General features: G+C 34.3%; 2 protein-coding genes across 3 annotated transcripts; both read left to right on the top strand.

Moving 5' to 3' along the window:
* Positions 1-8196: 8196 nt before the first annotated feature.
* Positions 8197-19302, top strand: LOC107807238 (acetolactate synthase small subunit 2, chloroplastic). Its single transcript, XM_016631584.2, has 12 exons — positions 8197-8500; positions 9682-9895; positions 10568-10651; positions 11179-11247; positions 12432-12515; positions 12920-13072; positions 14207-14290; positions 14723-14827; positions 14925-15047; positions 15681-15833; positions 16439-16504; positions 18949-19302. Exons 1-12 carry the CDS (start codon positions 8259-8261, stop codon positions 19030-19032), a joined length of 1461 nt encoding a protein of 486 aa, XP_016487070.1. The 5' UTR covers positions 8197-8258; the 3' UTR covers positions 19033-19302.
* A 1994-nt stretch (positions 19303-21296) lies between these two features.
* On the top strand, positions 21297-27291 carry LOC107807239 (protein ARV 2). Of its 2 annotated transcripts, none has more exons than XM_075228483.1 (11): positions 21297-21453; positions 21552-21690; positions 22903-22950; positions 23069-23158; positions 23283-23328; positions 24108-24190; positions 24297-24391; positions 25213-25279; positions 25380-25455; positions 26609-26796; positions 26928-27291. In XM_075228483.1, the coding sequence occupies exons 1-10, from the start codon at positions 21338-21340 to the stop codon at positions 26719-26721; spliced, it is 873 nt and encodes a 290-aa protein (XP_075084584.1). In that variant the 5' UTR covers positions 21297-21337; the 3' UTR covers positions 26722-26796; positions 26928-27291. The 2 variants fall into 2 exon arrangements, with proteins under 2 accessions (XP_075084584.1, XP_075084585.1); XM_075228484.1 differs by having other exon boundaries at positions 21325-21463.
* The last annotated feature ends 113 nt before the right edge of the window (positions 27292-27404 follow it).

Raw genomic sequence — 27404 nt, 5'->3', positions numbered from 1 at the left:
CTCGTGTTTTGAGGAGCTTTGCAACTTGAAGATTTTGCTCAAATTTTAAGAGTTTTATGACATGCAGTTTAGGCTCGTGCGTCCAGGAGCGTAGTAATTTGAAGATTTAGCTCAAATTTGAAGAGCTTTGCAACTTGAAGTCTTTGCTCGACTTTGAAGAGCTTTCGATTCGAGCCTTTGCTCGAATTTGAAAAGCTTTGCAACTTAAACACTTTGCTCGAATTTGAAGAGCTCTACAATTTGAAAACTTTGCTCGAATTTAAAGAGCTATACAATTTAAAGACTTTGCTCGATTTGAAGAGTTTTGCAACTTAAACATTTTGCTCGAATTTGAAGAGTTTTACGTCTTAAAGATTTAGTTCAAATTTAGGGAGTTTCGTGACATACAGTATAAGCCCATGCGCGAAGAAGTGTTATAACTTGCAGTTTAGGCTCGTACATTGAGGAGCATTATAACTTGCAGTTTAGGCTCGTGCGTTAAGGAGCATTATAACTTGCAGTTTAGGCTCGTGTGTTGAGGAGCATTATAACTTGTAGTTTAGTCTCGTGCGTTGAAGAGCATTCTAACTCGCAGTTTAGGCTTATGCGTTAAGGATCATAGTGACCTGCATAAACTCTTCGATTTCATTTTTAAATGAAAAACTTTCCCTCATCCTCGCCTTCTTGTTCTTCTTCTTCTTCGTTGTAAGGCTAAAAAAACATGTAGCCCTTAATCAGTACTTATTGCTATATTTAGTTCCATATCATGAGCACGAGTTGCTAGTTCTTCAAATGTTTTGGGCTTTATGCCTTGTAAGATATAGCGAAGACCCCAATACATGCCTTAAATGCACATTTCGATGCCAGAAGTTTCACTATGACGATCTTTGCAGTTGGGGCTCAAGCTCCTTCAGCAGTTGATAAAGTAAATAACTAGCTCATCCTTTCGTTAATGAGCGTTTCTAAGTTCGATCATGCTTACGATGCGTCTTGTGCTATAGAAACGATTGAGAAACTCCTGCTCTAACTGGTCCCAACTATCGATTGATCCAGGTTTGAGATTTGTGTACCAATCGAATGCATTATCTTTGAGAGATCGAACAGACTGTTTGACAAAATAATCACCATATGTTCCAGCATTATTGCAAGTTTTAACAAAGTGCGCTACATATTGTTTGGGATTTCCCTTGCCGTCAGATTGTTGCAACTTAGGAGGTTGATAACCAGCATACATCTTCAAGTTATCAATTATTTGCGTAAACGACTTTGCACGTGTGATAAATAATTTGGACGACGACTCAAGCTTATCTTTGATAGCCTCCATGATGAAGTCCTTCAATTTCTCAATGGGAATTAGACCTTCAGTGGAGACTTGGATCTCTTTGGTTGTCGTTGCTTGCTTTTCGGCGGAGTCCCATTTCTTATGTAACCTTTGAAGATTTAAAGATGTTTGTATTGATTCTCCTTCTACTATGTTATCCAACTTATTTATTAACTTGAAAAGTTTAGCATCTCGATCTTGCACGCGCTTTGACAAGCCTTCAACGGCTTTCGTCAAATTTGCGAGTTGTTCTTCTACGATAGAAACTTCAATAACCATTGCTTGCATGATGTCCAACGAGGATGATGAGGAGTAGCGTGGATTGTCACATAGATTGATCCTTGATTGGATCATGTTATGCGATGTAAGCGGGGAAGATCCATCACTTGAATCATCGTCATCTTCCTTCACAATAGAGTTCTTGGACCCTGAGAGGTCAAACACAACAAGAGTTTTCTTAATCTTTTCAGCAACATCGCTTCCTTTTTCGGGTGCGTTTGTGGAAGATCTTTCTCCCGCTGAGGATGAAGATCCGAAAATAGGGGTTGATGCGGATAACACTTAGAGTGCTTGTTGTCCTAAAGATCTTGCTTTGCTTCTCGTAACTAGTCCGAAGCTTCCAAAGATAACATCAAGGATGCTTTCCACGTCAGCATAGAACCTGGAGTTAGCAGCCTTGACGGATGTTGATCTGGAATTGATTTTCTTTGAAGCCATTTCGACGTCTTTGGACTTTGGTGATTGAAAATTTGAGATGAGAGGTAGAGCTTGTCCTACTAGGCGTACCAGAATTTGTAGACAGTAAATTTGCATTTGTGAAAAATAGTCGAGATTGAAAATATATTGCAACAATCGTAGTATTTTATTTTAAGTAATTTGAATGTACAATCTCTATGATTCCTCTGATTTTTCTTTCCAATAGTAAATAAATTCAATGGCCCTTGAGCTTGATCTCGGATATGTAGTTATTGCCACGAATGATGATCTTCAATTCAACTAGCACGAACTTTGATTTGAACTCGTACTCCTTAAATCTTGATTTGTTCTTCGTTCTTGAGGTTGTACTTGATTATTTGAACTTGAACTTGCGGAGGGATTTATACCGTTTGATCCACGAGCTCTTTCTTGCTTCTTGTTATAACTTCTGGTGTCTTTTCTGAGTTATAAAGACCCCTATCTATATATAATAAAAAGAGAGGCAAAAGCAAAATATTAAGACAAGTGGCAAAACCACAAAAAAACAAGTGACATTAGGACCAAAAAAACTACCTTTCTAACTAAAACACCTTTTGAATTTTAAATTTTGAATTAATTGGTTGGTTACTTTATTTCAATTTATAAATATAGATATCTTATAATTAGCTATAATAAAAAAAACAAAAACATATATATAAAAAAAATTCCATTCAAATTGTGGAATAGTTTCAAGTTGAAGTTTTAAAATAATTTTAAAATAAAAAAATAAAAAAAATAAAAATAAAATTAGCTATAATAAAAAAATAAAAATATACAATAAAAAACCTACCCATTGACATTGGGGAGTAATTTCAAGTTGGAGTTATAAAATTATTTTTTAAAAAAAATTAAAAATAAAAATTAAAAAAAAAACTTTCAATTCACATTGGGGAGTAGCTTCAAGTTGGAGTTTTAAAATTATTTTAAAATAAAAAAACGAAAATAAAGAAATAAAAAACTTTCAATTCAAATTGGGGAGTAGTTTCTTCCTAATATAGTAGTCTATATAAATTTTATTTTATTATATATATATATATATATATATATATATATATATATATATATATATATAATTATATGATGTAAAATTAAAAGAACAAAACAATTATATGACTTCAAGTAGCACAATCATAAGATAACAAGTGTAGATTTTTAGGATAAAGTTTCAACAAAGCTGGAGTTTTAAAATTATTTTAAAATAAATAAACAAAAAAAGTCACTTTATTGGGGCGTAATTCAAATTAGGAATTAGTTTCAAGTTGGAGTTTTAAGACAAAATAAACTTCTTTTCTAACTAAAAAAACCTTTTGAATTTTAAATTTTGAATTAATTGGTTATTCTATTTGAATGATATAAATATAGATATCTTATAATTATCTATAATAAAAAGATGAAAATATAAAAATCAAATACCCATTCAAATTGGGGAGTAGATTCAAACTGGGGAGTAGTTTCAAGTTGGAGTTTTAAAATTATTTATAAAAAAATTTAGATGTAACAAAAAGAAGAAAAAATATATATTAAAGAAACTACCCATTCAAATTAGGGAGTAATTTCAAGTTGGAGTTTCAAAATTATTTTGCAATAAAAAATAAAATAAAAAATAAAATAAAAAACTACCCATTCAAATTAGAGAGTAATTTCAAGTTGGAGTTTTAAGACAAAATAAACTACATTTCTAACTAAAATACCTTTTGAATTTTTAAATTTTAAATTAATTGGTTACTCTATTTCAATTAAAAATATAGATATATTATAATTATCTACAATAAGAAAAAAAATAAAAATAAATACCCATTCAAATTGATGAGTTGTTTCAAGTTGTAGTTATAGAAATTTTTAAAAAATTGCCAATTCAAAATGGGGAATAGTTTTAACTTGGAGTTTTAAAATTATTTTAAAATAATTAAAACGAAAATAAAGAAATAAATTTTTTTTTTATTCAAATTGGAGAGTAGTTATTTCCTAATATAGTAGTCTCTCACTCTCTCTCTCTCTCTCTCTCTCTCTCTCTCTCTCTCTCTCTCTCTCTCTCTCTCTCTCTCTCTCTCTCTCTCTCTCTCTCTCTCTCTCTATATATATATATATATATATATATATATATATATATATATATATATATATATATATATATAAAACTCAACTTCAAAGATTCTTAGGAAGTTTAAATTATATTTCTCTATTTATACATGATATTGCTAAAGATACTACTCTTCTTTATGATAGACTAAAGAAGAATCCAAACCCATGGACTGACAGTCATACATATCAGTCAAAAAGATTAAACAGAAGGTTAATAATCTTCCCTTTTTAACTCTTGCTAACCCAAGTTGGGCAAAGGTAGTTAAAACTGATACCTCAGACATAGGGTATGGTGGAATATTAAAACAATACTCTCCAATAAGAATTTTGAACAGTATAATAAAAGTTTAAAAAAAATAAAAATTCAGCGTAATAAATATATATCTATATTATAAAAAAAGGGAAGTAATTCCAAAATATAAAATAATTGACAAGTTAATAAAAGTCATAGTAGTAAGTGTATAGTACTACGTACTTGCTAATTTAATAATAATAAAGAGTAATAAGGAACAAATAATTTATTCGATTACTATTTAATGTGTATTTTTTTCTTTTGTATAGATTTTTTATATTTTTGTACACTACATGAAATAATAAAATAATAACTAATATTTATTAAAATAATTTAATATAGTAGATTATAACTTATAACATTAATATTCTGTTAAATTATCCACGCATCGCGCGGGTTCTAACACTAGTTTATAGTTGTGGGAGGGAAGAGATTTGATGAGAACATACTCTTTCCGACCAATAAGATTGGAGCGTGGCAAGACCGCATTTGATTAGCCACAACACGTCACTTGCACATGTGGCACAGTTTCATTGGCCATTTAATTTGACCTGGCATGCCTTGTCATTTTGACACGTGGAACGATCCTATTAGCTATTCCGTTTGACTTGGCGTGCCACGTCACTTGACACGCGGCATCAAACTAGGCCCCTAGGAAGATGACATCTTGAGTTTAATGAAATGGACTCATCACGTTAGCCCGATGAATTTTAATTTATTTATTTAATCCATATATATTGAATTTATATAACTAATCCAATTATATTAGACCAATAAGTTTATTTGAACTAATATGCCTTGAATTTAAAACACATAGTCCAAAATAATTTTATGGATTGCCATCCAATAAAATTTAGATACCTGTAGTATCAAACGATTTTTTTATTTATGTTGGTAGGAGGTAACAAGTACCTCGTGACATTAATCAATCCTCTTTTTAATGTGTTAGTGGAAAAATAAGTATCTCGTAAAATTAATCAATTTGATCCAAACCGTAACAAGTACCTCGAGAAATACTCCCTCCGGTCACTTTTACTTGGCACGTTTTGACTTTTCACACCCCTTAAGAAATAATAAATGAAGTGCATAATTTATCATTTTACCTATATTAATTAATGCATATTTTATTGGATTTGAGAAAATGATTTGAAATGGTAATAAATACTGTGGGTAAAACAAGAAAAAAATTCTTGTCTTCTCTTGATATGCGTAAAGTGTCAAGTAAAAGTGAACATCTATTTTTAGTATACATGCCAAGTAAAGGTGACCGTAGGGAGTATAATTATTCTTGCGAGCTTGCCATAATTATAAAAGAAAAAGAGTACCACCCCCTTTATAGAGTTGTTACTCTTCGTCTCGCAAGATAAGAGATTGGGACTTTAATCAAGAAGAATTAACCCAAATAGCCACCCATCTAACCGCTTAAACTAAAAATAGTCGGTAGAGATATAATGTATGTATAATTTATGTATTATATATGTATATTTATATATAATAAATATATAATTTATGTATATGACTAGAAAAAGTAAACAATGAATATGACCGGCTATTTGTGTAAAGATCCCTTTAATCAAAGCCAAGATTCGGTTGTTTTGTTAGGTCGTGCAGGCATTTCTAATTGTATTCAATGTAATTCTTTATTAATTTTGAAACTTTCTTCATTAGTAATTTAACATGAATCTGTTTCTTTTAATGGTTCTTATTAAACGTTTACTTACTCGCACAAGAAAATATATGAAAACTTTATCGCTAGGAAGTAAGTGGTTCCTTGTAATAAGCTGATGTTATGCAAGTTTTAAATTTTACACGATTTGTGAATTGCATCACTTGTTATAGTTTTACAGGCAACAAGAAAGTATGTAATTTCTTATGCTAGCACAGATTAATGTACTTATTAGACGTTATTTTGTGGTAATAGAGTTTTCAAAATATTAATTTATTACTGTGTTTAAATATCAGTACCACAATAAAACAACACATAACTTATTCTATTTGTGATATTTCTTAAATACTGAAATATTCATTTGCCAAAAAGAAAAGAAAAATAGCCAATGTTTTACATTGTTTTGGAAAGGCTTCGTTAAATTAATCACCAATCATTAAACTTGTACTTAGGTTTGAAGAGGGATCATAATGTAAGTAGGGTCAGGATCAACTACTCTGTCATTTCTTTATTGACTGGTCTAATGAAAGAATTTTTTTTCAGCTTCTTTTAAATCGTAAATAAAATGAACCAAAATTTTATTAATTAAACAAGTTCTAGTGATTAAAAATAAAAGTTTACCTAAATTTATCTTATTATAAATCAAAATATATCTCATATATTCATTTTTAATCTGATGAACCAAATACCTACAAAAAATATATCTACTATAAGTTTGTTATTATTTGATTTTCCTATTATAATCTTCACATAATAACTCCTTTGTAAACGAAATGATCCCATATTAATTTATCTCCCGTCAAATATGTACAAGAGCTGAAAGAGACAAATAATACTAGTGTCGGCTTTCAATGGTAAAAGAATTACTTATGTTTCAGTTTGTTATGGAAAACGCCGCCGTATAAGGCAGTCAATTGGTGGGACCCGTTTCCCGCCTACCCCTTTATTTAACAGAGGTATTTAATTGCGGTCCATACTATTATAGCCCTGCTTCCCCTACACTCCGAGTGCTCTTTTTCCCATCACCAGACCTTACCCCAATTATCGACACGTGTCATTATCGGGTTGTCGGTGACCTTTCAATTTCAGTGATATCACCGTGACATTAGTAAATCCCATGTCACTGTTTTATTGGCATGTGAAGATAAAATGACAAAAATGATCACTTATATTTAGGATTAGGTTCAAAATGGTCCTTAAATATATTTTGGAGAAATTTTAATAATTTAAAATGTTAAAAGTGAGCACTTTTATTTTCCGTTAAATTTTTACCAAATTCTTGTTGATAGATCTAATGGGAACTATGAAAGAAAAGATTTAATATGAATTTATGTTTTGAGGTACACTTTTTGCTTTTTTGATATATTTTAGACATGGCGACTCAATAAATATGGAGGCCTAAAACAAAATTTCAATGAGGGGGCCTTTTTTTATATAAAAGAAAAAATTCATATATAATTTTATTTAAATTATGTATTTCTAGTTTTCAAAGTTATTAACAATTTTATCTAATCCATTTAATTTCTCTTGAGATATACACGTTGTGGGACTGTATTAAGGTTTTAAACTTTATTGAGTTATGAATTAATAATCGAATCCTTTCTCAATTTATAGTATAGAGAGTGATTCCCAAAAAGATATTTTTTCTCAATTTATGATCAACAATTTAATTCTAATTTTTTACTATGAAAATTTGTACTTTTTCATTTAAAACACTAAATATTTTTCAAAAAATAAATTAATATATAACCTATTAGAGTCCCAAAAATTATGAGGCCCAAAGCAGCTGCTTTAACGGCCTTACCCTTGGGGCGACGCTGATTTTAGAGTGTGTTGCAGTTTTCTAAGGTATAATTTTTGCTATTCTTATTTATTTTTAGTGTTTGTTTGGTGTTATAATTTTTAGGATTTGACAGGATTTTCTGATTAAATCTTTTCTTTCATTACCATTTTAGAATTTGTACAATATTTTGACGGGATCAAAAGTGTTCACTACTAGCGAACTGAGAGAACCAAAATAGCTCAAAGTTATACGTAAGGGATAAATTATGAACTTTCCCAAACATAAACAACCAATTTTATCATTTTCTCTTATATAAAATGATTCGCAAATTACAAATTCTTCATTCATCCTTTCTTGTCATTTCCCTGTGAAGCTGCACCTTAGTTTTAGCAAAACAACCATGGCGGCGGCAGCGACGGCGACGGGGCTGAGTAAGAAAAATTTGCTACCGGCATTGAGTAAACCAACTCTTCCGTCTAAACTAGGTCGCCGGAATTTCAGTTTTGGTCTTAAAAAGCTTTCGCCGGTTATAACTACGGCAAATGCTGTGGCGAGTAGTAGTGGAAGTGGTAGCACTGATAATGGTGCTGTTTCAGTCACACGTACGGCTCCACCACTTCCTCCGTCGCCTTCCACCTCTCGGTAAGCTACAATTAGGTATATTTAGTTCATTATTAGGTGCATGTGAGTTGAAATTTGGTAATTTTGTGATTGTTGAGTTGTTTGGAGCTTAGTACGAGGGATTGCAAATATTTTGTGTCAAGGTACTACCAGAATAGCGCAATATACAATATTGTGTACTTCAAAAGGTTGTTCTCTGCTCATTCTATTGACTGATCATTTTCCATTCGGAAATATAGTTCTATTTAATTACCTTTTATTTTTTCTTGGATAGATGTGTGTTTTGACAATTGATTAATGAATGCGATTGTTTTAAAATCATTACCGTGTTTTTTTGATAGATTAGTAACTATTTGTCAATTTGAAATATAATGAGGAGATAAGTTTGTTTATCATTGCTTTGATGGTGACACTAGTTTAGGGGAAAAAGACAAAAAAGAAAAAGGATTGTTTTTTTAAATGTGGATTATTAAGCTTATTTCCGATTTTGATAAGTAAAAGTAGATAAGATGCCAATTATTTTGCCATTTCCCCCTATCTCTATTTGCACGAGTCCATTTGATGTTCCATGAATGAACCACTGGTTCTTGATTGATTAAACTTTTGACTCCCCATCCGCCTACTTTGGTGGGCAAAGTTACTCGGTACCCGTGATTGTGGGAGGTAAGAGGTACCCGGTGGAATAGTCGAGGTGTGCTTAATCTGACACCACCATCATAAAAAAAGAAGAAACTTTTGACTCTTAGTCTCGTGATTCTAGCGGAATATTAAGCCATGAAAAGGTGCTATATTGCTGGGATAGCAGATTCCTTTATCCGAAAACCAGCTTTTTAACCAACTGATTTCATTGAAGGATAAAATCCTCTGGTTCTGAAGATATAATGATTAATGAGCTTTTTTTCACATCACATTCTTTTAGAACTCTTTATATAGGTTATTCCCTCCCCCCTGTTTTGTTCTTTGTTAACTTAACTCAAACCGGAAGAGGGCTGCCATGTGATGGATATCATGGCAGATCCAGGATCGATTTGCAAGTGTTACAATCAACCAGATTTGGTTATTTATTCGGAAAACTAGTACGCCACCTTCTTTACATTTTGATTGACTTATCAAAGAAATAATCTTCTTTACTTTTTGATTCACCATGCTTGTTTATTTGTCTGCCCCCGTGGAGTTGCAATTCACTGTTTATTTATTACCAGGGTAAAATGTCACACCATTTCAGTATTTGTTGGGGATGAAAGTGGTATAATAAACAGAATTGCTGGAGTTTTTGCTCGAAGGGGTTACAATATTGAGTCACTTGCTGTTGGTTTGAACAAGGATAAAGCTCTCTTTACCATAGTTGTCTCTGGAACTGAGAAGGTCTTGCAACAGGTTGTAGAGCAGCTCAACAAGCTTGTGAATGTCCTGAAGGTTAGTTTAATTTTCTGAAATATCAGGCTGTATTTCGTTGTTCAGCTTCTTAATAGTATTTCTCTCTGGGTTTCCGGAGGATGTCTTTATAGTAGGAAGGATACCAATTTGATAGCTTCTATAGGCTCTAGTGGGTGCAGTTGTGTGTTTGTGCATATCGCATGACTAGCCGCACACGTCAGTTATCCGTTTCTACATTTTTGTCAATCAGATCCCCTGTTAACTCGCATAATATCTTCCTGCTTGTGTGTTATATTTCTCTAAAAGCATTTATGATTGCTATACTTGTAAGCAATCATCATTTGCAAAATCTCTCTGAGGTATTTTGTAGAGGAAGCTGTGATTTTTAATATAGCAGTAGGTTTGCGCATTTATTTTCCTTTGCCTTTGACATGCAAAGCATGAGAATGATTAGTAATTGTCATTGGTTTCTAATTCTTCAATGTCCTCTCCTGGGAAATCCATGGAATAGTTAAAGTAGTACCTGGATATGCATTATTTTAACCGGCATATGACTTGTTGTCAACTTCCCGTGCATAAGCATTGAATCGAGGTATATCCATAAATTCTTCCGCAATGAAACAAAATTATATCAATCCTGTATTCAGCTAGCATTGGCTGTTGTCATAAAATAGATCACACTTCCTAATTTGTATTGGTATGATATTTCAGGTAGAGGATTTATCAAGAGAACCACAAGTAGAACGAGAATTGATGCTCATAAAGCTGAATGCAGATGCAAGCACAAAAGCTGAAGTATACAAGACACCTCTCACCTTTCCCGTTTAACTTTGTTCCTATATCAGCAATATTTCTAAATCAATGAGTTGGAACAATCTTCCTATTGATTGATCTTTAGGGGCCAAATTTCCAAATTTACATCTCTGACATACTGGAGCTGGCATATTAATACTCTATCTGCGTGAAACAATCTAAGTCTGTTTACGCGCTGAAGTAACTAAACTGATCAAATGGGAAAATAGAAGCTGGAAATCCTTCATATCAATTTTGTAAAGGCGCTGGAAATCTATAAAGTAAAGAAGGATCTAATTCCATGAAGATCCGTTATAAAACAGAAAACAGGGTCCTTTTCCTTTTAGGCAGTAATTTGATTGCATAGAAAAAAAAATTGTCAAGGTTCCTTGGTCTTCAGCCTTTCAATCTTTCAGTTACAATGTATATAGAATGCAGTGCGTAAATTGTTTAAGATATGGATTATGGCATGCCATTATTTTCTTTCTTAGTCTATGTACTAGCTCTTTATGTTTTACTTTGTTATTCAGATCATGTGGTTGGTGGACATCTTCAGAGGAAAAATTGTGGATATATCAGAGCACTTTTTGACTATCGAGGTGAGTCCGCTCTTCTTTCCCAGTTTTTACATGTCATTTGAAGTGTTTATGATATAACTCTTGCCTTGGGTTCTGATGTGTGGCTAGTACTTGATCAGTGATTGTTTAGCAACTTAATCGCACAACACCATTAAAGATCTTAGATTCATCTCACACAAAGTTTTGCATATACTTATGTTGTTAGTTGTCGTGTAGCATGCAAAACAGGGAATATCAAACAAAACTGAGTTCACTGTTGTCTTCCATGCTTCCATATTGGATTCAAGTCACACTCTCTCTGCCACTTTTTAGTTGGCTGGCCTACTTTTTATTCAAGTCTATCCTAAAATTCTGAACTCTTGGCAAACATTTTCCTCCAAACAACTCAAATTATTACTGCAAACTAATAGTAGTACTTTTTACAACTTAATAAAAAAAAAGGTAACTTATGTTATTTCAAGTTTGATGCAATGTTTTGTCTGTCCCCATTCAACAACAACAACATACCCAGTCTGCTCCCATTCTTAAATATAAACATAAAAATTTAGTACTTCAAACTTTTGTAAACCAATCTTAATAGAAAAATCAATTCACTATTTTAGACTTTTAGTATTTAACTATATGAAAATTAATGAATTAAAATGGGATGGAAGAAAGAATTTATTTTTAATTCTTTATTTCCTTTTTTAAAAATACTTATTCTCTTTGGATATGTAATCCTTGCTAACCGACTATGCAACCGTGTTCCTTGCTATTTGTTCGTGTTCATTTACTATTTGTTTTTTTCAATCTTCTATGGCTTGCTTTTCAGCCATTATTCTGTGCTGCCAATCATGGCTGTTTACCCACGGTTCCCCATATTTTAGTGGATTAAGACATGATAATCTGAATCTAGAAGAAAAGAAACAAAATACTTGTCAATCTGCTTGGCTGCTCGACCCTACTATGTTTAAACTTAAAATAAAAAAAAAATGTAGAGGATGAAAGCTAGTAACATTTTGGTTAGCCATTGACATCTGATTCTTCAGTGTTAAGTCTTTAGCGAGGTTACCATTGCAAAGAGTTCAACTTTGCTGCAGGTTTATTTCTTTAACTTGTATAGTGATGTGTTTATAACCTGGAGTGGTGATGCATAATTTCATTTTAATCAAGTTCTTGTGCTATTTTAAATAACAAGCAGATTGGTTGTCTTGTGGTTGACTTAGGTAACTGGTGATCCAGGGAAAATGGCTGCCGTTTTGAGAAATTTAAGCAAGTTTGGGATCAAAGAACTAGCCCGGACTGGAAAGGTACATTTTCATGTTTGACATGACTGATATATTCTAATATTTACATATATGCCTAAATAGTTTTGATGATTTTAGTTACCATGTTCTCTGATTGCGTAGTTCTAGGTTAATAAGTTTCCTTTGAGTTTAAGCCAGTTATTTTTGGAGACCAGCTGTGGTGATCAAGGTTATGTGTGCTGTTTAAGGTTTGCGTCCAATAAATGGGATTATTAGCTAAAGTTTGAGGAGTCCCAGTTTTCATAGTTTATCTGCTATAAGTCAGATGTTGCTATAATACCTCTAGACTCTAGCATAGAGGCCGACTCACTTTAAATGCAATCAAGTAGTTATTATAAAGATAAAAGGAAGAATGCACTAGGAATCACTTGATGCTGTTATCTGTTGATTGATCATTATCACCACAGATCGCTTTGAGACGTGAAAAGATGGGTGAGGATGCTCCTTTTTGGAGGTTCTCTGCAGCTTCTTATCCAGATCTTGAGGAAAAAATTCCCAGTGTTGGTATCCTGAACAACAAAAGTCAACCAATTGCCAATGAAGCAAGCAATGATTCAAGGGTATATAATGTTCTCAAAACCACTTTCTGTTTGTAAGTTATTTTCATGCATTTTTGGTTTCTGCTTGTACATATACACCAGGTCTTGGTTGTCGTAGACATGCTTGAGAGTTCCATGAATTTCTTGTGGAAACTTGTAGAATCTTGCTATATGTTATGGGTCTAATTTCATTCAACTAGCTCATTAAGATTTCCGATTCTAGCTTCTATTCCCAACTTCTCATGGCTTTTCCCTTTGGATGTGATTTCCATTGACTAAATGTTGATCTTGAGTCATCACCTATACTAAGCTTCCTGAAAGATTCAAGACATAGTAGTTCCAATTTGTAAAAAAAAGTTTGTGGTGTAAACAAAACAATATGTACAGTGTGAAAGCTATTCTCTTCCTAAGCCTTCAAGAAAAGGAAAAGACTAAAAAAGTAATGGGATCTATAAAAACATTGCATTTCCATTTCGCGAATTAGAACTTTGTGATGTTAGAAGAATCAATTTATGCAAGAGAATGCTGGGATTTAAATAAAAGGAAAACGAGAAAAAAGTTATACAATTATCTAATCTTTCACTTCGAAGTCTTTTGAAATTCCTAGAGGCAGAAGTGTGGGTATGAACTGGGCTTCTTATTACCACTTATCATTGCTGATAGTGAATTTAGAGGCCTTAGATTCTTGGATCATAGTCATTGAGTTGCAGGTTGCAAATGAATGATGTGCATTCTTGATTCTACTTTTCTCTTTCATGATAATGGCATGATGCCTTGTCAAAACAAATTTCAAACTTGTTTCAGTTTACTTGTTAAATTTCAGGAGGTCATCCCATAATTTATTATAAGATTAGGTTATCAAGAAAAAAATTTATTGTTGTCCTTAGCTCTGTGAGCTGATGTCATTCATATTAGGCTTGCATTTCTTCTGGCTCTCTGGTTCTGCTTTATTTATGATGGTTTAATGTGTTGAATCTCAATAAGCAGAATTTGCATTCAGTTTTAGCCAAAAAATTTAGGATATATTTTTGCGCTCTGATATATGCTCCGATCTCACCCCTTGTATGTGTGAATTTCTGTTTGATTTTCTTGCTGTGTTTCCTTTAATCTAAATTTGCAAATCTTCTTTTTCTTTTTATTTTTTAATTAATATAGGGTGATGTTTATCCCGTGGAATCCAGTGATGATATCTCGGTTCAAGTTCTTGATGCCCACTGGGGATATCTGTATGATGGAGATGTAAGGACCCAATCTGCTTCTCAAGATCAATCTATTTATTTCTGTGATCCATGGAGAATCCTACATTACTCCGTATCTGTGTGTCATATTTTAGTCCGTGAACTATTAAGCCTTCTAATAGATGAAAAGCTGAATTTTTCTTTCCCAAATTGAGAAAGATAGTCGGAAAAAAACGGTAATTAAAAAAAAAAAACCTTCATGCATATCCCTCCCAAATGCCACATTCTAAATTCACAGGACCTTTTTGTTAAAGCAAGTATTAATTAGTCAAAGTGGAGCCATTGTTAGACAAGAACTCTAGTCTACCTTATCAAAAAAAAGAAGTCAAGAACTCTAGTCTTAGTCGATAAAAGAAACTTATGGAGGCTATTCTGGTGGTTCTCTTGATTCCCTCTACATGCTGCAAATCTGATGATCATTTTGATGCTGCAGTTGAGTGGGCTTCGGTCGCACACTATATCCATGCTTGTCAACAATGCTCCTGGGGTCCTCAATCTGATAACCGGTGTTATATCTCGACGAGGATATAACGTTCAGGTTGTTTTTTCCACTGATTCTTGCTGTTTCCTTTACAATTAATTTCTTTTCTGCTTGGTTTTTTCGTTCGAGCTTCATTTCAATGATTATGTTGCAGAGTCTTGCTGTTGGCCCTGCAGAATCAGAGGGGCTTTCACGCATTACAACGGTGGTCCCTGGAACTGATGAAACTATAGGAAAATTGGTCAAGCAATTTTACAAGTTGGTAGATATTCATGAGGTAAGTGTACAAGTTGATAGATGTTCACGAGCTAGCTACAAGCTGATTTGAGATGAATAGGTGCTTGGGAAAAAGTTTACCTACCATTGAAACTCAATATACTATAAGAGGGGGCCAAACTAGTCTTAGTATTTGTTACTGTAATTATTTTAAGGAATTGTTTAGTTTTCCGTCAATTTGACCAGTGAGAATCCTGGTCTTTATCTGGCCTAGCGATCTGATAATCGTTTTGTCTTTGTTTTTTAAAGTTTCCCACCTATTCTTAGAGTTAGCGCTTTTCTGTTCAACCTTCCTGGTAGTGCGCTTAGCCTTGTTCATCTTCCGGACTCTTTGCACTTTGCCACCTCTGTTGTAGTTTCACTAAAACTTAAAAGGCAAGCAAGTATTGTACTTTCACCTCTCCCTCACCATTAAGGTCATAGTGATTAAAACCACACCTTCTCAACGAGCAAATAAAGCTTATAGAGCAAAAGAAAATTTTCAGCTTGACTGAGATTTTTATCCACTCTAGGAAAATGGCTGTTACATTATTGGAGCTATTATAATAAATTTCAATCTTCACAGATATGTACTTAAATCTTGTTCGTTGGAGTTAGATCAGACGGATAATACAATTGTGCTCGGTGTTTTTAGGTTCAAGATATAACTCATTTACCATTTGCGGAGCGGGAGCTAATGCTCATTAAAGTAGCCGCCAATGCAACAGCAAGGAGGGATGTCCTTGATATTGCCAGTATTTTCCGCGCTAAACCTGTTGATGTGTCTGATCATACAGTAACATTGGAGGTAAAACTTTTATTTTTGGGGTTAAGTAACATTCATGGTGAAAATTTAAATCTCTCTTCTTTTTTTGGTGTTTTCAGCTCTTTTCGTGCTGTTACTTGTTGTATGCATGCTCGCATCTTATAGAAGATTATGTTTTTAATTGTCAATTATTTATACCTTTATTTATCATGTTCGTTCTAACGATTTCTTATGTCAGTCAATCAGTTAATCATTAATGCACACATGTTAACACCATTCTATTAACATACTTGACCAGTGGCGCAGGCAAGATTTTGCACAAGCGGTGTGGGTCTATTGTCACAATTCCGCTTGTAAATGGGTTCAACTCTGGGAATGTTCTATTTTAAAGGCTCTACTTCAAGTCCTGTGATAGTTATTTTTGTATTATTTTCAAGCGGTGTCAGTTTGTTCTATATATGCATATTGCTTTTGTAAAAGATATTATATTTTTAATTGGCGCTTCTGTAAAAGATATAAATATTTACACACACATACAAAGAAGGTTCTTCGTGGATAATGAAAAGGACTGTTCGTGAATACCTGTGCCATTTGCCCAGATCCCTCATTGACTTCTCTCTGAATTTGATTGCGTGCACTTTTTGCAGTTGACTGGAGACTTTAATAAGTTGCTGGCATTGCAAAGATTACTGGAGCCTTATGGCATTTGTGAGGTTTGTTTCTCTAAGCTGCATTTTGATTTGTAAACGTATATAGGCCGGCATCTTGAAAGTGGTATCCTGCATTTGAACAATCTGAGTTTGTATGTTCTGAACCTTTTTTGTTCTTTCCTTCTCTCCAATCTTCGTCTCCTTGGAGAAGAGCAATCCATAGTTTAGCGCATGAAGTTAGGATGTGACTTGTAACCAGAAGGATGAACCGAACATTATTTGACTTGACAGGGCTTGGTTAGCCTGACAGAGATTCGGAAGTTACTCACCAAGTGAGCTAGCCCTTAACCCCAGAAAGAAAGCTTGCATCTAGTTTTTACTTTTAATGTTTTTTTTTGTGTTTTCCAAAAGTTGACTGTTTTAGAATCGAACTTCAAGTACAGTTCTAAGTGATCTGAGGTTGTGAAGTATGTGCATTTAAAGGCTCCAATTGTAATGCTTGTACTTCTCTTATTCTAATGATGTGTGTGTTTCTACAACCGCAGTAGTGACTTAGTTATTTACGAAATAGATGAAGTTAACATCAAGCTTCAAACTTCCATTATTAACCTTGAGTCTGCAGCTACATTTTTGCCCAGGCAATGGACGCTCTAACACACCATATTCAAGGGGAGGTGCCATGTTGTATGTTATTCGCTGATGATATAGTTTTGATTGATGAGACGCGAGGCGGCATTAACAAGCGATTGGAGGTTTGGAGACAGGCCCTTGAGTCTAAAGGTTTCATGTTGAGTAGGACTAAGACTGAATACTTGGAGTGCAGTTCAGCGACATGACAGGGGAAGAGGACGTGGATGTGAGGCTTGACTCACAAATCATCTCGAAGAAAGGAAGATTCAGGTACCTTGGGTCAATTATCCAGATGGGGAGATAGACGAGGATGTCACTCACCGAGTAGGGGTGGGGTGGATGAAATGGAGGTTAAGATCTGGAGTCCTGTGTGACAAGAATGTGCCGCCGAAAATTAAAGGTAAGTTCTGTAGAGCGGTGGTTAGACCGGCCATATTGTATGGGGCCGAGTGTTGGCCAGTCAAGAAGTCGCATATCAGAGATTGGAAGTAGCAGAAATGAGGATGTTGAGATGGATGTGTGGGCACACTAGGCTTGATAGGATTAGGAATGAGGTTATTCAGGAGAAGGTGGGCGTGACTCCGATGAGAGGCTCAGATGGTTTGGGCACGTGCGGAGGAGAAGCCTTGATGTCCCGGTTAGGAGGTGTGAGCGGTTGGCTTTGACGGGCGTAAGAAGAGGCAGAGGGCGACCTAAGAAGTATTGGGGCGAGGTGATCAGGCAGGACATGGCGAGACTTCAGATCTCCGAGGACATGGCTCTTGATAGAAAGGTTAGGGTTGAAGGTTAGGGGTAGTCGAGCGTTTTTCTTCTTTATTCCGAGGGTGAGACTAGTCTTATAGGGTTGTGTCTTAGTTTGCTAGTGGCGTATGTTGTGTTCACATTATTTTCCCGTTTTCATAGTACTGTGTTACTAGTTGCGGTTTTTGTTAGTGCCTTTCCACCTATTTTTCGTCTCTTACTATGTTGATATTATATTATCTCTGTGGTTGCTGCTGCTGGTAAGTATCTATTATCTATGTTCGCCTTTTGAGCCGAGGGTCTTCCGGAAACAACCTCTCTACTCCTTCGGGATAAGGGTAAGGTCTGCGTACACTCTACCCTTCCCAGACTCCACTTGATGGGATTTTACTGGGTTGTTGTTGTTTGTTGTTGTTGTTGTTGTTGTTGTAGTTTGTAGCTACATTTTTGATTCCGAGACATCCTAGCTCTTTGAGCAGGACTTCTCCTGATGTATCTTTGTCATGCAACATGGTTGATATATGATTCTTGCATGCAAATCTAAAGACATTAGTAAGATAGGTTTCAGACGTAAAAAGTTTCAAGAAGATACCACTAACGTACAGTCATCTGATCTGGAAACTGTTCCCTGGAAATACTTGACAAGTAGAACAATCATACATAATATGGCGTGATGCCCCTACCTCTATGTACTGTGATGATCTTGAATTATCTGCAGCATACCAATGAAGACATCCAGTCATGAAATGTAAATAATTCTTAACCACTGAAGTATGAAGAGTGAATGATTACTTTGGCAAATGCCTTAACTTTATTAGATGTTCTGGAGTCGTTAGGTTTTTGGTTTTCCACATCCATATGGAGCCTTGATGCTTGCACTCTTTGAGTCTTGAGCCTTGCGTTATAAGAACCATCTACTTGGAGTTGTGTTCTGTTGCACTGTTGGGAAATTTACCAACGTGGTCTGTAAGATCTTAATTAACGGACATGAAGTAAATTAGGGAGATGGATTTATTGTTGAATCTTGTAAAATAATTAACTAGAGGATGCATTTAAAACAAGAACCTGTACTTCAAAGCCTGCTTTTGAGTAGTGTTACTCTCTTATCCACATCATCATTTTTTTTCCCCTTGTAGGTGGCTCGTACAGGGCGGATAGCATTGGTGCGAGAATCAGGCGTGGACTCGACATCCCTCCGGGGTTATCCTCTTCCTTTATAGTGCTAGTTAAATGTCTAAGCGCATTTTAATATGGCCGAGTTCTTTTTCTTGCTGATTTCTATTAGTCTGTGAAAAGAGAGTTTAGTTGTATGCTATTTATAGTGCGAGCAGGTACCTGATAAAAGTAAGATTGTCACTATCACATTAGTGACGGTTCTGTTGTATTATTTAGGCATTCAATCACAGAATTTTAATTGAAAAAAGTTTGACAGAACTCCAAAATGTGGAGTAGAGCCTAGTAAGTTGAGTAATGTTGTATATTAACGCAGTTGGGAGAAGTGCATGTCAAATATCTATATACTAGTTACTAGTGAATTCGTTTGCACTAAATAATTATTTTTTAAATATTCGATTATTAAATCATAGATGTCTTATATCTATGAGTTTCTTATAATTTCTGTAATTAATTGACTCCAAGGTAACGTTCATCTTTATGTAATTAATAATAAAGTATGACATGGTAGCTTGAAAAGTAGAACAATAACTTGTTATAGCAGGTTAAATTGCACTGATAGTGTAAATATTCTATACACTGTCACTGCATATACATTATATCTTTTACATATACTACGTACATTTTTCACACTGTGAGTATATACCGGGTATGTTTTTATTGTTGTTATACTAAGTACTTTTGTTTGGATATTCTTAATTAAGCTTTTCTAGTAGCTTTAATCTCATAAAGGCGGTAGACAACATCATCAACAATCAAAGATAGATTCTTGAGTTTGCTCTTAACCATAGTAACAAAAACCAAATCTTCAACATCTTTAAGAGCATTGGCACACATTTTTCCATTCCTTTTTGTCTTCTTCAACACATGTTCCATAGACAGTGAATAATCATCAAATAAGAAATTATCTGATGATTTAAGATGCTTTACTAAATAAAGTGTATCCTTAAGCTCTTCCATATTCTCCATTACACCTTCAACACAACCAAAAACTTGAGAATTACTTGTAGTTTGTAAATACCTTAAGCTTTTAAGCTTAAGGAGAGAGTTTATGAACCTTTTTATTTCCTTAACTTCGCGAATGCCTTGAGCTATGGCGTCGTGTGCTAGTGTTTTTGCCTTTTCAATTTCAACCTCATTTGATGATCTCCTTGCACTTCCAAGAAAGGTGAAATTTGGTAGAAGAATTGTAAAAAGAAAACAAAGAATGATAAAATTCTGATTGTTACCCATTTCTGAGTTTTCCTCTTCTTGTTTTTCCTTATGTTGTGTGGAGTTGTAATTTTCTGGATTGAATTTATAGTTTTGAAACTTAGAAGAAAATATGAGGAATTAAGCAAGTTCAGAGATTGTTGAGTATAGGGAAAAAAGATATGGTTATTCTGTTTCATGTGGCATGAATGTAAACATTAATTAATTAGGCTGATTATTCGGACCAATTTTTCTTGCAAGGAAACCATGCATAATTTTTAGGCCTTTTGCAGGGCAGTGCAGATTTGATGGGTTGAAGAAGGAATTTTAATATGAGTTAACAAGAGTTGGATAAATTCTCTTATTACCTACCTATGTGCAATCAAAAAAAAAAAAAAGGAAAAAGAAGAGATGACATTAAGTAATCCTTAGAAAGTAATCTTAATATTATTATTATTTATTGTATAATATTCACAAATTTCTGGCTTCTGTTGATGATATTTAATTATTTTCTATTCTTCCTCTCGAGCAGAGGGTCTTTCAGAAACAGTCTCTTACCTCCCAGGGGTAAGATCTGCGTACACACTACCTTTCTCAGACTCTACTTGTGAGATTTCACTGGGTTTGATTGATTGGTTGTATAATACAACAACAATAACATACCCAGTAATATCACACATCGTGGGGTTTGGGGAGGATAGAGATAAAGCTGATTGTATAGTATTCACAAAAAATCTTTATAGTGCTATTTATGATAGTAACATTTATTTCATTATAATTTTTTCATAATTAGACCAACCAAATGACTTATAGTTTACAAGACCATTTTGCCATTTTTCCCAAATCCCCTTTTCACGAAATAACGACATTATAATTTTCCTAACACTCTCTTTTCTAAGCTACCTTCATCAAGTTAAGAATTCTCGATCTTTATAAATAAATTGGTTTCAGTTAAATTCCTCTTGTGAAAAATTATAAGTGAAAAATTAGTTATATACGCATATAAAATACTTTTAAATCTCCTTAATATAAGATAAGCTATAGCTCAATATTGTTTAGAGTTCAGTATTTACCTTGGTAAGAGACAAAACGACGGCGTCCTGATTCTTTTTAATAACTTTTTCCCCCTTACCTTGTAATCTAAAGATTTTATTTAAAAAAATGTATTGGAATTATTACAGAAATCTTAAAAGATCAAAAAAAATTGAGAAAGAAGAATACTTGACCTCCAGATCCGTCGCCGTTGCCGGTCGTCGGCGCAAGCTACGGCAGCCAAGGCAATTATATGTTTGGACAAAAACCTGAAATAAGTTTAGCTGTTGAAATTGACCCTCGATATATAACTTTCTTATTTTTTTTTATTTTATTTCTACAGTAAACTGTTGTGCAAAATGGAGATAAAAGACGGTAATGAAAGTGCAAAAGAGATCAGCTTTAGATGTGTTCAGTGTGGATTCTCAGTCACAACTCTATATATACAGTACTCTCCTGGCAATATCCGCCTCATGAAATGTGTACGTGATACTCTTTCCTCGTTGGTCTAAAGAATGACACTTTTCTATATTTAAAAATATTTTATGTTAAACTTTCTATAATGACATTGATTTATAGCTACAGAAATGTCTAGCTTGTTTTAAACACATGTTTAAAAAATCTATTTCCTCTATCCTAGTTTATGTGATACACTTTTCTTGTTAGTATGTTTCATAGAGAGGATGTGTGGGCACACTAGGCCAGATAAGATTAGGAATGAACATATTCGGGAGAGGGTGGACGTGGCTCCCATGGACGTCAAGATGCGGGAAGCGAAGCTTAGATGGTTCGGGCACGTGCGGAGTAGGAGCGTAGATGCCCCAGTTAGGAGGTGTGAACGGTTGACTTTGACAGGTACGAGAAGAGGCAGAGGGCGGCCTAAGAAGTATTGGGGTGAGGTGATCAGGCAAGACATGACGCAACTTCAGATTTTCGAGGATATTGCCCTGGATAGGGAGGTGTGGAGGTCGAGCATTAGGGTTGTAGGTTAGGGGCAGTTAAGCGTTTTTCCAGTTAGTCTGATAGAGTTTTGTCTAGGTCTGCTAGCAGTTGTTGTTTATCACACGATTTTTATTTCCAATATGTATTGTTTTTCATTTTTATTATCATTAACATACATATTGTCCTTCCACTTATTTGTTGTCTCTTACGGTGTTGATATTATTTGTCTGGTTTATGTTGTTGTTACATATCGTTTATCTCTGAGTCGAGGGTCTCCCGGAAACAGCCTCTCTACCCACAGGGTAGGGGTAAGGTCTGTGTACACTCTACCCTCCCAGACCCCACTAGTGGGATTACTACTGGGTTGATGTTGTTGTTGTTGTTGTATGTTCCATAGAGAATGACATATATTTATATTTAGAAACAATTTAATTTTAACCTTCCTATTTTACATAATGAGATGCAAATTGTAGCCAGAAAAATGTGTATAACTTGTTTTAGACCACAAGTTTCAAAAATATTTAGTTCTTTCTTAAACTCACTGCCCCGTCAAACAACTTACATAAATTTGGAGGAAAGGAGTAATATTTTTTTGTTTTGGGATGGAGTTGTTGGAATATATATCCAGTGTACAAACCAATATACAGTAGTTCTTTTTGTAACATTGATTTGGATGCTCTACTTATATAACCAATATACCAACCAATATAGTTCTTTTTGTAACATTGATATGGATGCTCTACTTTGTGCAGGGAAATTGCAAAGCAATTGCTGATGAGTACATTGAATGTGAACTTATGGTAATTAATACAAAAAAAGAATATTAAATTAAAAAAGAAAGAGAGAGAGAGAGAACACGAGTTCTATTTATAGATTTCATTCTTGTTTTAGTTCCTAATTGTTTTTTTTGGAATGTAGATATTGGTTATTGACTTGATTTTGCATAAAATTAGAGCCTACAGACACTTGTTCTACAACAGGTTCTCTTGTGAGACTTTGCATAATGAGGTACGTGATAGTGTATTTCTAGTTTACTTATTTTTTTTGCAATGTATGTTGACATGGCATTACAAACTGATGTTGTTCTCATTTTCTTCTTTGATTTTATTTGTTTTTTGTTCCTTTTTTGCAGGGCTTGTTGTGGAAATTATCTCTGGGCTTCCTGATATTAGATGCTTGTATCCTTCTATTCTCTAGTTCATATTCACCGATATCAAGCATTTATCTACAATTTGTGTATTCCAATATTTCAACAAATTATTACATATATATACTTCCGTGCATATATGGAAGGTTTCTCTTTCTTCGTGAACTAGGTATTGCCAAAAGTAATTCTTCAATATTGCACTGTGAGCACACAGTTGATTGTTTAGTTTAATCTTCATGCTAGATTTTGACTACATGATAATTTGAAGAATTAACTATTTTCGTTTTCTTGTAAGTTTCTCTAACCAGCAATTTGCAATTACAAATCAGATATAAATTTGAATTCTGAAGTATTTCTCCTTGACGTTGTGGTTGATCATTTTCAATTATAAGTGTATAAATGTTTTCTCTTCTCTTTATCAACAAAAATATTTTCTCTTCTTGTGAGTGCATGATTTTAATCTCGAGATAACGTATTAAGCTATTAGGCAGAGGCGGATCCAGGATTTAAACCCTATGGGTTCAACTTTTAAATTTTTTAGCATTGAGCCCATTATATTTTTTAAGTTATGGGTTCATCTCTATTATTTTTGTAATTTTAATGAATTTTTACATATAAATTTTTACTCCGCGTCGAAAGTTATGGGTTCAATTGAACCCGCCGAGTATATGCTACATCCGCCCCTGCTATTAGGCTTTATTGAACTAAGAATCAGAACTCCAGTTCAGTGACAGAATTCAATGACAAACCTCTGTTCCTAAAAGGGCAATCTTTAAGACATGCATTGTTTAATGGCCTTAACTAGTAAAGACCAAATGCTGGTAGTATGCACAACTCAAGATGAGAAGAGTTTGTCAGCAAGCTTTGCCTCATTTCTGGGGCTTTCTGGAAAGGTGCATACCATGAAATTTGTTTCTAAAGTTTTATTTTACCGCCTATCCACTCCCCTGTAGATCTAGATCTTTGCTTCAAACATAATGTGATGGTTGCTGTTGTTAGGTGCTCACGGGAGTCTTCTTTGGGAATCTCATATTCCTTGGCATAATTCTATTTGGCACAAGGAGGTTTCTGAATGCAAAAATAGGAGATTCAAGGTAAAGCTTTTCTTCATCTTATAATTTAGTTTATATTTGTTCTGTTGTTTAATACTCTCTTTGCGCAAAATAAATGTCTCTGTTTCTTTTCTCGGACGTTCCAAAATGCTTGACACCATTTCACTTATATATCGTTCTACATTACGTTCTAGACAGAATTTCCTGTTGGTTATGCTTTACCCGCTCTATATATATAATACATATTCTACAATCAGTAAGTAGCTGTGAGCTGCTGATTGAAAGATATTTCAATCAATAAGTAGATGTGAGCTGCTGATTAGCCTTTAGACATGGACTGCCTAAGGTTCTTTATCTAAGATTTGAATTCACTAATTTTCTTACTGAGTAGAGAGTTGATAAATCCCATCTTGCTTAGACAAAATTTTGAAATCAAGGATTAGGCGGTGAAGAATAATACGCTGGATTTGATGCTAAGATATTTCTAGAGAGAAGGTAGGGTGATTGGCCTCCAAGGACCAGATGATCCGACAACTAATATTTCTTAACCCCAACTAGTAGATATCGGCTGTATGAATCTTCACTATCCATTTCGTTATGTATTATGAAGACTTATTGTGAAATGACTAGTTTTATGTTGCCAGTTGGTTGACTGTAACACTCCTTTTTTATTTCGGGTTGGCTCACACGGAGTCATTAAGGAGCATATGATTACCTGTAATAGTTTAATTGGATAAAAAAGCTCCTATGAAAAGCAGAGGTTTTAGCCTAAATGATTTCCTCAGCTGTCAAGTTAGCATATTCATCTTTGGAGCTGAAACATACTATTATTTTTATTCTTTACTTGGATTTGAAATCGACAGGTGTAAGCATATATTGCTTTCGATCCTCGTTTCTAGTTACTTCAAGATTTTTCTTATTGCGATGATGGTATGTTCCTTGCTGTCATTTGGCCTTATTGTTTCAATTACTTGGAAACTTTCTTGATTCACAGTAATACTTTTGTACTAATGTTTTTATATATTTACAGGTTTGGGAATTTCCCTCTTCCGTTGTTTTCATCATTAACATGTTTGTCTTGTCATCTAATGCACTGGCATTGCTGGGTAAGAAGTTCTTTTCAAAATTATTTTGAAATTTGAAGTTTGTGTACTAGACTACTTGTCAGTTTCACATGTAGCTAGTGTACTAAGATGCATATTAAATATGGTTGTACTGCTCGTCCTCTGCACTCTCTGGGTGCTATTCTTTTATCTAATTTTCATTACATTTTCAAAAAAAAAAAATATTTGGGGCCCCAATTGAACTATGAATCAGGGGTTGGGGAATTAGTGAGTGGGCTTAGGTATTAAGTTTTCGAGGCCAGATCTAATTTTTCTCCCTATTGATAGTTGAATGTGGCAGGTCTGCTGGCTAGTTTAGACACTGTGTAACTTTTAGTATCTTTTCTTGAATTTGGTTAAATGCCATTGGTTGTGTCTCTGTGGAAGGCCTAAAGATGAAAATATATGATTTATGACTTTGGTCGTGAAGTTATTCGTTGGTAGGATTCATAAGAGCCTAGAGGTGTTGATGTTTTTGTTCTTCATCTGAGGAGTTAATGCTTTGGTGTTCTTCTTAACTTATCAGTTGGATGGATGTACCAACTAATATTGGCATCTTAGAGAAAGTATTTTATGTTCTTATAAGAATTTAGAGGTTTTGATCAGTATAACAAACCTTAGCAGATTGAGTTACAGTGAAACTTGGCTGGACATAAAGCATAACCTGAATGCACATGGCTACAGTATGGTCTGGATTGTTGAAGATGAAGGAAAGAATTGAGCAACCAGAATGGTGTATGGTTTGAATATTGACCAGGAGTTAAATTGCTGTGTCACTGCCAAACATTTTGGTCATTAAAAGATAATAGCGCTTGCACTGCCTTAACTGTTGAGTTTTAGGTTGATAGCTGTTCAGATATGAACATGTAGAATTCAGATTGGAATTATATTAAAGAGTTGTTCTGTAGGTTGATCCCTAAATATAACTAATAATTCTGTTGAGTTTTAGGTTCTAATCTTGCTTCTTTGTTTTAATAGTTGATATTCAGAGTGATATGTATAAATAGAGACTTATGGCCTTGCAAACAAGAAGCAAAAACCATGCTATCAGACTTCTCTATGCATCTACTAAATATCAACTAATTTGTTCTGGACTTTTATCAGAAAACTTTGTATTCTGTGTTTCGATGACATACTTTACCTTATTGTGAACCAGTGATCACGGATGCGGTCATGATTAGATGCATATGGGTCTGCTTTGCGGCACATGCCATGAAATTCCTTGTTACTCAAGGGCTTGGAGCATATCGAAAGCTAGTTCTTTGGTAGTCATTTGGCAAAACTTCTAATGGTTGCATCTTGCATTAGCTTGAGAGGCGTGATTTCAAATGCCAAATGGTTCAGGTAATCTCCTTTGCAACAGAGGTTATTTAAATCAGGGCCCTTAACTTTGATCTTCAACAGCTTTTGAATCTAATATATGGTGGACGTAAATCTTGTCAAAGTATGGTGTTTCATTGATATGTTGGTTTTAGGCTGAAAACCTCATTCCGCGTGGCTTCTGAGGGGTGTAATCAAGGTGTTTATAATCGTCTTATTGGATGGGACCTGAAAGCTCCTCACTTTTATACCCGTTGCTGGTCCAACGTACTAGAATAAGCAAGGTGGTGTTTTCGGATAGGAAAGTTTGACTTTGGTGATCGCTGAGATGCCTACGTCAAACATGGAGAGCAGCATTGATACTCGTTTTACGATAATGATGTTCTATTTTTTCACTTTTTCAATAGAGATTTATGTTCTTTGGACAACAGTCCATCTAGAATGTAGGTTAACATTAACCTGGGAGAACACCTATTAGCTCTATTTTGTTTTTGTTATGCTAGATCTTTGTTTTTATCATTTTCTGAGTGTCAGATAAGTGTTCATCCATTTTCATCCTTCTGCTGGTGTAGTTTTAAAGGAGCTAGCTAGCTAACGTCTTTTGGCTTGCTATTATGTTAGTTGTAGCGCGC

This window comes from Nicotiana tabacum, chromosome 13 (genome assembly GCF_000715075.1).
Source record: "Nicotiana tabacum cultivar K326 chromosome 13, ASM71507v2, whole genome shotgun sequence".
Taxonomy (NCBI): domain Eukaryota; kingdom Viridiplantae; phylum Streptophyta; class Magnoliopsida; order Solanales; family Solanaceae; genus Nicotiana; species Nicotiana tabacum.
Note: the sequence above shows the minus strand (reverse complement) of the source record. Positions and strands in the feature narration are given on the sequence as shown.

Bases quoted from the DNA above. Each gene is read 5' to 3' on its own strand.
- LOC107807238 (XM_016631584.2), top strand. From the start codon at position 8,259: ATGGCGGCGGCAGCGACGGCGACGGGGCTGAGTAAGAAAAATTTGCTA. The intron at 8,501-9,681 runs GTAAGCTACAAT...ATTTATTACCAG, and splicing joins CCGTCGCCTTCCACCTCTCG to GGTAAAATGTCACACCATTT. The intron at 16,505-18,948 runs GTTTGTTTCTCT...TTCCCCTTGTAG, and splicing joins AGCCTTATGGCATTTGTGAG to GTGGCTCGTACAGGGCGGAT.
- LOC107807239 (XM_075228483.1), top strand. From the start codon at position 21,338: ATGTATTGGAATTATTACAGAAATCTTAAAAGATCAAAAAAAATTGAG. The intron at 21,454-21,551 runs GCAATTATATGT...TTATTTCTACAG, and splicing joins CGCAAGCTACGGCAGCCAAG to TAAACTGTTGTGCAAAATGG. The intron at 25,280-25,379 runs GTATGTTCCTTG...ATATATTTACAG, and splicing joins TTTTTCTTATTGCGATGATG to GTTTGGGAATTTCCCTCTTC.